Genomic DNA, 10382 nt, shown 5'->3' with positions numbered 1-10382 from the left:
TGCTTCTGAGTGTTTTTTGTCAGGTCAAGTGTTTTGTTTTGTTTGTTTAGTTTTGTTTTGTGTGCTTAAAGAGAAGAAAAAACAATGATGCTCCTTTTTTTGGCTTTTAAACTATTTGACTTCCGAGGTCTGTTGTTCTTTCTGCAATGCAGATGCGTTCGGGTAATTTCTCTCAGTTGGAAACCTTCCTAATAAAATAAAACCATTTGACTGCTAGTAAAAGACCTGGAGAAAGTAACTCGTGCTTTTATCACTTCACTTTTTTAAATTCATCTTCAGGCTGTTTGAACCTGGTTGATAAAGGGCCTAATAAGTTATTGTATCACTGAATTAACTTCACTGCAAAGTTTTTTTTACAAACTTCAGATACTTCTTATTACATTTACCTGAAAGTGCCAAATGATCAAAGTTTGTTCTCAGGAGGAACTTCAGGTTTGTTTTGAACAGACCTGCAGTCTTCAGGTGAGTGAAACCCAAATAGAGCGAAGCTAATTCCTTGTGGGCAGTAATTTGTAGTGTTTAAAGAGCAGCTCTGCAGGGATCACTTATTGCTGTCAGATAACAAGCATTGTTACTGACAATGACCTTTAAAACATTTTCTCCACAGACTGTGATGCAACACGTGTTTGTTCCAGAAGTTTCTGTCTTTCAAACAAACAGACATCTGCAAAGACAACAACTGTCTGACTAAAAGTGATGAGATGTGGTTCAAAAAGTGCTAAAAGAATTGAACACATTCAGGAAACAGGAGAAACTGTTGCTTTATAAAAAGTACTCCCTTTATGGTGATTAAAAGAGCGCCTCAACAGGTCTTTAAATAAAATGGAAATATATAAGAGAAAAAGTAGCAAATAAAAGTATTGGGATTGGTTATAAGTCCAAATGTGTTTCCCACTCACTTTATGAAGAGAAGAGTCAAACAAGCACAAACTGTGGAGCAGTTTAAATTTTAGATTCTGTAGAAATAAACACAAGTTCTTCTTGTAACTTTGGCTGCAAATATCACCAGCTTTTAAAACAATTATCATCCAGTAAATAAATACAAGAAGACAAAACTTTTACTTTTAAGATGACAAAGAAACTTCAGATGTGTTTTTTTTATCTTCTGAATACTAAATAAATGATAACAGATATCAGTAAATTCATTTATTTTATATTTCTATCTATCCATCCATTTTCTTTCTATCTTCAGCCATCAGTGTGTGAGAGGCGGGGGACACCCTGGACGGGTTGCAAGTCCATCACAGGGCCCGATAGAGACAAAGGAGACAAACAGTTATTCACACTCACTCACACCTAGGGACAATTTTAGAGTTACCAATTCTGTACAATTATTGGTACATTTTGACAGAGTTAAGAACTTAGTTTTTGTTGTCTTGTTTTGTGTTGTTTTCACCCAGGTAATCTGAAGATTACCATGTACTGCAGTATTTCACTGCACTATAGTTTTGATTTCTGGTAACTTATTCAGTCACTCATGATCATTTACCATGAACACACACTTACGGTCATGTGTAAAATATATTCAAGCTCCACTTAAACAGGCCACCACTGAGCATTTAACCTTTGACCTTGCTGTGACACAACACCCGTTCCTCTGCAGTCCTGGTCACCTAATTTCATCAGGAAAACAAACTAAAAACTAAGTGAGAACTAAAGTTGATCTCCTTCTGGATTTGTTTAAAGACTGTGTCCAAAGAGAATATTTGTTTTCAGACAACCATGTTATTGTCATTAACTTCATTTATGTGTCTCTAATGAATGCACTGCCACTTGTTTTTAATTTCAACATCCATTTAAAGTAAGTCTTTGTTGTAAACAATCTCAATGTTCCTCATAAATAAAGTTTCTTTTTTTAAACGGTACTAATGGAGCACTTCTGAGTACTCGCAGATCTAATTGATCCCTTTGATTCTGAAATGGCGCACTGCACATTGACGACTGCGTAACAAACCACCCCTGTGTGCATGTGACCTTTAGTGTGAAAGTCTAAAGAGGGTTAATGAGGTGGTTGTTTGCTCTTTGTCCTGCAGCACGACTCACTGCTAGAATTCACCATGGATTAATGAAAATGTCAGGATGTCCCAACGGTCTAGTAAACTTACAGCAGCAAGTGCAACAATGATGTAAAAGTTGTGAGGAAGTCAAAAAAAATAAAATAGTTAAATAGCAAACTTTAAACCACAAGTTTAACACCTCTGTTTTCACATAAACAGAAAGGTCTTTACGGAGGTGCTTAATTGGTAATCAAAGAAGGGAAATTTTAGATTGACAGTTTATTAAAGATGACTGTCAGATACAACTCAGATTTTTTCTATTTTTGTACTGGTCAAGCCAGCACATCATGCACACAGCAACACAGTGTTGCATATAAGCATGTTTTTGGTGTGGAAGACCAAGTCACAGCTTCACTTTCTAATTCACTGGTTCTCAAATACAGGGGGGTCTTTACAGTGAGGAGTGCATAACCAGTTCTATTTTTATAGTATTTAATTTTTTTTCCTGAAAATTGCAATAATAATTGAACTAATCTTTTCCACCCAGATTTGTATTTGTGATGGACTGAACTGGATGGTGTAAAGTGTAAATGCACACCTACTATTCAGAATTTGAAAAATACAAAACAAACAAAACACTCCTAATAGCAATCTAGAGACAAAATGTCACAAAGAGGTTTTTTTTTAATTATTATTATTTTATACTCTATTGGAGATAGGCACCATCTTCTGCAACTCTGAAGAGGATGAAACTGGTAGGCCTTAGAAGATGAATACATGAATGGATGGACAGATTTATAGATGAATGGCTGAATGGATGGACAGTTGGATGGATGAATGTCACTGTTGGCTACAACAGGCCTGTGACTGGAACAGTGGCCATATGTGGTTCACATGTTTGAATTTGAATGAGCAAAGGTGAACAAATCCAAACAAACAAAAGAAAAATAGTATAGGAAGTTAAATGTGTTGAATTGCAGTGAATATATAAAAATGCAAATTTAACACTAGTTTCCTCCTCTCCACTCAGTGGATAGTAAAGTTTCTGTGCTTAGCTTCTGCAGAATCTGCTCCCCTTTGCTTTGCATTTTAATTTTCTTTTGTTTGAAATTTGTAAAAATAAAAATGCCTGTTTCTGTTTCATTATGCTGTAGCTCACCTGTTATTTCTCAAATTAACAGATTATGGTAGTAATTAATCACTGGAACAAAAACTGACAGAAAAATATATATATTTTTTTTATTTTCATCCAGTAATGGGAGCTTGCAGCACCCGTACATCTTGTGACCTTTACTGTGACTGTTATTATAGTTGCACTTTAGAGTACTTTGAAATTAGTTTTATAACAAATGCATGTAGATCTGCTCAAAGTACAAGTATGTAAGCAACAGTAATCCTATTAAATACACTTTCATGTTTAGTAAATTAGTGAACTTGAAACACTTGCTATCATTTAGGTACAACAGCAACAAGTTGCAAAGAAAAAAAAACTCCTAAATGTTATCAGATGCTTAGACTACAGTTAAAACATAAAACATTGAGCTCAGGCCTTTTGCCCTTAGCACACAAACAACTAGTAGTGAATTAGACTACAGAAGTCCAGATTCTCAAACAAGTAAAAACTCTGTTCTGGCCTTGTGTGAATAATGTGAAATATTTGATGTTATCACTAAAAAATAAGATAATTATTTTAATATTTTTCAAATATACACTAACCTGTAGACAAGCAGTATCTATGTATACATCAGCCCACCCACAATTCCTTGAATAATTGCCAACCAAATCACATATAAAGTGCGGAGGAACAATGTTTGTGTTGTCTGGATGCATAAAGGTAGGTGCACTGTACAAAGATCTGGCTTTAAAATAGATTAAATTACAAATTAATTGTTTAACTGCTGGAAGGAAGCTGATGAGGGGATCCTGAGGTTGAAGTTAGAGCTTATTTTTCTTACCATTGTAAAATCTCACAGTTATTAAACTTTAACAACTGTAATTAACTTCAACATTTTCTTTCAGTTTAAATATTTATTAAAAGTGCACATTAATGCTTTGATAATTTTTTTAATATGAGAACTTCCATTATTATTTTTTAAGGTGTGTCTGTTTTTATACTATATATGAAACCTTTGTTACAAATCATAATGTACTGAAATATCATGCTCTGATGAAAAATGTTGAAACAGATAAAAATAAATGGACAATGGTTTTCTTGCTAATATAAAATAACATGTCATTCCCAATATTTATTTTGTTGTTGACATCTGTCAGTATTTGGCAGCAAGATGAAGATGGTGTGCTAGATGCAGAGATTTGTCTTAAAAGTTACACAACTGGGTGAGAGCATGTCAACATGGCAGATTTCATGGGTTGTTTGCAGTGGATTGTCGATTAAGAAAAGTATTTATAGAAAGATGGTGATTGAGCCTTGTTTGTGTTAAGGTTCACTGATGTGCATGGAGAAAAAAAAGGCTTGTAGTAACACAGAAAAGCTAAAACACAAACTGTTGTATAAGGTGCTGAAAACCAGCCACAGAGAGTTGCAGCTGGTTAAGTCAACCTCCAGATGATCCTACAATGAATTTGTGAAAACCAAAATTGCAGAAGCTTTTGATCTTTTTAATCTAAACGTCATGACACTTTCAGCTGACTTGATCTGTGCTTCAACAGGTCATGGCTGTTGAAGTGACAAGACATCAGACTGCAGCTTTAATAATGGTGTGGATCAGTGTACAGTGTTTACTTTCACCTTTCCTTCTGTTACTTTTACAGCCTTCAAGAAATGAACGTGTCATCTGCCAATGTGACCGTGGTTGTAGAGTATCGGGATTCCTTTCTCAAAGCTGTCATCAAGAATGTCACTGTTGTGGCTCTTAGCCTTTTCATCAATTACATCAATGCAGGACTCATTTATACCTTCTGTGAACATCAGGTCAGACCTTCCTTTGAAGAAACCCAATGGCTTAAAATGCATTTACTTAGGAAAAAAAAAAGAGTAAAACAAAAATCTTAGATCAGTGATCAAGTTATATGGCAGTCCTGACCTGGCCCAGTTCTTACATTTATATTGCAGCAGATGATGATTAAATGAATATTTGGGGCTTTTAAGATTTTTGGCAACACTCCTAAATCTGCAGGTTCATAAATAATTATAGATGTTTAAGAAAAAAAAATGTGCAGCCTGGTAAAATCCTAAAGTTTTACTCTTAATACATTTTTTAGGTATGGAATTTCTCAAGATTGTAACTTTTTCACACTTATGATTCTTTTCACAGCTTCGTTTAACAGTGTTATTAATTTCTTTAAAAGAAAAACTTCCATATATCCAATAGGCCATAAAAATAATGCCTTTCAGTTCACAGATTAGGTAAATCATAGTCTGTTCATAGTCTATTCTTCTCATTTATGTAGGTACTTCTTCCTACAGGCACCTACACAACTTAAACATTTTTAGGTTTAATGTTTCTTTGTGTCTTTTATTCAATGTTTAACAACAGTAAAGAGTGATAAATAAAGTTTAAAACTTTGTTAAAAGTTTACAGCAGCTAAAATCAGAAACAGTTCTTTCTACTCACACAAAAGTGAGTGAATTTATCAAATTTAAAATGAAAACTAAGACATAAAAATAAAATATGACAATACTTTATTGGCAGTTCATGCAAATTAAACAGCGGAGTTTGTTGTCAACTACAAACTTGAGGTTTGAGGTTTAAACAAACAACAAGATATTTGTAAAACTGTTTGAACTACTTCAATGGTAGTACAAAATACAGCCTGGCACATACCTGGTACATACTAGGTACTTATCTGGCAAATACTGAGCAAAAACCTGGTATATACCTGTAATTATTTAGTAAGTGGCAGATATGTACTACTACTACTTATGGTACGTATCAGATAGATAATACATACCAAACAATATGAATTGCTACAATTACTTTTACTGACATCTTAATCAAGTTAGTGAATATTGAAGGTATAAAGGTTAAAAATTTGCTATAATTGAAACACTAATTGACAAATATATGTCTCTTTATACAATGCATTTGAACAGAAGTGTTACTGATAGGAACTTTTTGTTCCTTTCTGGTTTTCTTCTCCATTTCTAGATCTTCAACTCAAACCCTCGGTACATCCTGTTTGTCCACTTGGTGATCAACGATATGATTCAAGTGTCACTGACTGTCACAATTTTCATAATCAGCTACATCCTCTACAAGTTACCTGTTGTTACTTGTTGCATCCTGATGTTTTTCACCATCATCACCACTGAAAACAGCCCCTTGAACCTGGCCTGCATGGCGATAGAGTGCTACATCGCCATCTGCTTCCCTCTTCGTCATCCTCAGATCTGCACCATCAAGAGAACAATCCAACTGGTTGGTTTAATCTGGGTGACCACCACTTTGTTTGCTCTTCCTGATCTCTTCCAGACCTTGGCCCTTGAGCCACTGGACTTCTTTAAATCAAATATATTTTGTCTCAGAGAATCAGTTTTTCGAAATCCCAGCATCATTGAAAGGAGGAATATTACCTATATTACATATCTTTGCCTAGTATGGTCTGTTCTCTTTTACACATACTTCAAGGTCCTGTTTACAGCAAAAACAGCAAGTAAAGATGCCAAAAAGGCGAGAAACACAATTTTTCTCCATGGATTTCAGCTTTTATTGTGCATGGTGACATATGTAGAGCATCTGCTGAAACAGGCTCTGCAGCAATGGTTCCCTAAGCATTATTCAGACTCTCTGTTTGCTTGTTATATACTTTTTCAAATTCTGCCACGATCCATTAGTCCAATCCTCTATGGCTTAAGAGATAAAACTTTTAGGAAGTACTTGAAAACGTATTTATTATGTAAAATAATAAAAATCAGGTAATGAAGAGCTTTCAAATTCAAAAATACTCAAAAGTTTGACATGAAATCAGGTCCTGAAGAAACTCAAACTCACTGATCAGGAAAGTAAACTTTGCATTGCTGTAGATATGATAACTCATTATAATGTGTAAATATTGGAATTTGATATAAAATATTCATAATAGTAAGTGTCAATACCACTCACAGTAACAACCTGTTTATTTTATTGTTTTTAGGAAATAATATATTTAGACTGTCATAGTCAGACTGCACAGCAGTTTTAAAGAGCAACTGGACTGTTTTTTTTTTTTCAAATGTCACCATGAAAATAAAATATATATATATATATGGTAGTTTTTTTTTAAATATATAGTTTTATAAATAGTTTAGGTTTTTTGTGTAGCACAATGGTTGAACTTCTAATTTTAATATACAATATTGTACTTTATAATACATGTAAAAAATCTTTAATAAATATTTTCTAAAAAACTCTTTAGAGGTTCTGGCTTTCAACCTATTCTTTAGATAAAACACTTCATTTTTTTAATCACAGAATATTTTCAAAATCTTGTACCTTTTTATTTTTACAACTCAAGCTAACTCAGTGTTCATGCGGATAGAATTATAATGCAGCTGAAAATTTCTCCCTGCTTCTCTAAGCTTAGATCTCACAGACTGCCTCAGGGTTAACGATTATTGATTACAAGAACTTCACACATCCTAAATAAAGAAAAAAAGAATAATTTAAATAAACTCACACTTGCAAACACACACACACCTGTAAAGTGTGGTTTTGTACACTGTATAAAAGCAGCTGTTTATTTGGAGGAGTCATTGCGAAGTGTTTGGTTGAAGGAGTCAATGAAGGTAAAAACAACTGAATTTATGCCACAATTGTATTTAAGGAGATTGGTAGATTATTAAAACTGTTTTATGCATTTATGCATATCACTTAATTGAAGAACATTTTTTATTTTCAAGGTATTTTAATATATTTATTCACATTTTATAACACCATTATGACCGTAGCATTAATATTATGTGATTGCATGATTATTATTTCCACTAATTTACTTTGTGTGTTATTTTTTTCCTCACTTTGATTAAATACGTTCAGGTTTATCAAACTGTTTTTTATCTTTCATGTTTATGCTCTCATTATTTGTCTGAGGTGAACATAATTCAGTGACATCAGCAAGTTTATTTTGTTCAATAAGTACTGAAGTTCTATAACGACACAATCAAGATGACTGATTTTTTTTTCTCATCATGAATTTGATGACTTTTCTTCAAGCATTTTTTCTGTTTGCAAGGCTGCTGCTGCTGCCTGTGACAAATTATGTTGAAGGATTTTTTTATTACACTTCTGACACATTTTTAACAAAAATCAGCTTTTATAAGCACTGATTTGCACACTTTTTTTCTGTTTTTCACCACTACAGAAGCTGTCAGCAGATATTGAATTGGTAAATAACCATACTATTTGGCTACATTATTTTGTGAAAATGTTTTTTTTTTTTCTTTTTTACCTAAGTCTGCAATATGTTTTTGTCCACATGTGAGCACTGCATCACTATGCTTTGTAGTTGATTGAACATTGCAACTTATTTTGTTAATTAGAGCATGACATGAGCCAGAGAAAACCATCACATGTGAACAATAATCAACAATAATGTTCTGATAATAGATTGTTAATGAAAAAAAAAAGTATTTTAACATCTGCAGTTGTTGTGAGCTATAATCCACCATGTAGATCAGGTTTCTGTACTCTCTTAGAGTAAACTATGAGTTTTCTTATATTTAGATAACATTGTGTTTTATGCTCTGCTTTTTATTTTTTGCCCAGTTTTAGCTTCCTGGAGATGAACTTATCATCTTCCAATGTGTCGCTGATAACTCGGGACTCTTTCACTAATGCTGTGATTAAGAATCTGATCGTCATGCTTCTAGGAGTTTCCATCAACTACATCAATGCCAGCCTCATCGTAATCTTCAGCAGAAATCAGGTCTGTTATGCCTTTAATTATGTGCCACCAATGTTCATAAATGAACAGAGATTTGTTCAAATTGAACATTTATAATATTTTCTGCTGTTGGAGCAGTTGTTAAATAATGTTGCTGTAACAGCAGTGACGTCGTCTTTCACACCAAACTCATCAAACCAACTTCTTATAGTTCTTGCTTTGTACACTTGTGCACTTTTATATTGGAAATAGAAAATGGCCTTCCCCAAAGTGCTGCCACAAAGTTGGAAGCACAATGTTATTCAAAATGTCTTGTTATGCTTAAACACTAAGACTGCTCATCATTGGAAATAAAGAGCCTAGCCCAAACAATGACTGAAGCACCTAAATTCATCAATTCACAGGTGTGGGTAATACTTCAGGCCATATAATTTAATTTATTTGTCTGATATCAACATCATTATTCCAACACGCATAACTTGTTAAACTTAAATAATTAATTAATTAAACATTTTTCCTTCATTGTGGTTCCATCCTCTAGATTTTTTACATGAATCCTCGATACATCCTTTACATCCACATGGTGGTCAATGACATGATCCAGGTGACGCTGAGCATCATTTTATTCGTCTTAAGCTACACCATCTACAAACTCAACGTTACAGTCTGTTGCATTCTGATCCTGATCACGCTCTTCACCACTGAAAACACCCCTCTGAACCTGGCCTGCATGGTGATTGAGTGCTACATCGCCATCTGCATGCCGCTAAGACACGTTCAGATCTGCACTATCAGGAGGACATTAAAGCTGATTGGGCTAATCTGGGCAACCAGCATGTTGTCTGTCCTGCCCGATCTGTTCATCACCTTGGCCACAGAACCACTGAGTTTTTTTAACACCCAAGTGTTTTGTATCAGACAAACTGCCTTCCCGCATCCGCTCCTTGTCAAGAAAAGAGATATCACATATTCGTTGTTTCTAGTTTTTGTTTGGTCTACTATCTTTTACTCTTACTTCAAGATCCTGTTCACTGCAAAAACAGCAAGCAAAGATGCTAAAAAGGCCAGGAACACAGTCATCCTGCATGGCTTTCAGGTGATTTTGTGTATGACAACATACGTAGCCCCGCAGATTTTAGGTTCTCTGCAGCAATTGTTCCCTCTGAACTTTAAAGACTTCTTCTTTGCTTTCTATATTATTGTGCAGATCTTGCCACGATCTATTAGCCCGATGATATATGGTGTGAGAGACAATACTTTCAGAAAGGACTTAAAAAAGCATCTGCTATGCAGAGTCAGAGTGCTGTGAGAAACAATAAACTTTACGTCTTTCCAACTGATGACAAAAACAAGTTCTTGAATCACTTAGTTCAGTTGTTTCTGTAAAGTAACATGTAGAGTGTGAAGTTCAAATAGTACTTTTTCTACATTATTTCAATATTTACTTCTATTTCTGAATAGTTTCATGAGTCATTAGTCTTTTTCTGTAGCATTAAGTTGCATTTTTAGAACATGCAGCTGTAAGAATATCAATGAACATTTGTGATAATGTGAAAAATGTAA

The 10382-nt window shown here is 34.1% G+C and overlaps 2 protein-coding genes across 2 annotated transcripts; both read left to right on the top strand.

The window, feature by feature from the left end:
• The first annotated feature begins 4779 nt into the window (after positions 1-4779).
• LOC108244918 (odorant receptor 131-2-like) lies at positions 4780-6883 on the top strand. Its single transcript, XM_017431460.2, has 2 exons — positions 4780-4929; positions 6107-6883. The coding sequence occupies exons 1-2, from the start codon at positions 4780-4782 to the stop codon at positions 6875-6877; spliced, it is 921 nt and encodes a 306-aa protein (XP_017286949.1). The 3' UTR covers positions 6878-6883.
• Positions 6884-8507: 1624 nt separating this feature from the next.
• Positions 8508-10382, top strand: LOC108244917 (odorant receptor 131-2-like). The gene is made up of 2 exons (XM_017431459.2): positions 8508-8861; positions 9361-10382. Exons 1-2 carry the CDS (start codon positions 8718-8720, stop codon positions 10126-10128), a joined length of 912 nt encoding a protein of 303 aa, XP_017286948.1. The 5' UTR covers positions 8508-8717; the 3' UTR covers positions 10129-10382.

Source organism: Kryptolebias marmoratus, linkage group LG4, assembly GCF_001649575.2.
Source record: "Kryptolebias marmoratus isolate JLee-2015 linkage group LG4, ASM164957v2, whole genome shotgun sequence".
NCBI classification, from domain to species: domain Eukaryota; kingdom Metazoa; phylum Chordata; class Actinopteri; order Cyprinodontiformes; family Rivulidae; genus Kryptolebias; species Kryptolebias marmoratus.
The sequence above is the reverse complement of the archived record's forward strand: the minus strand, read 5'-3'. Positions and strand labels throughout refer to the sequence as shown.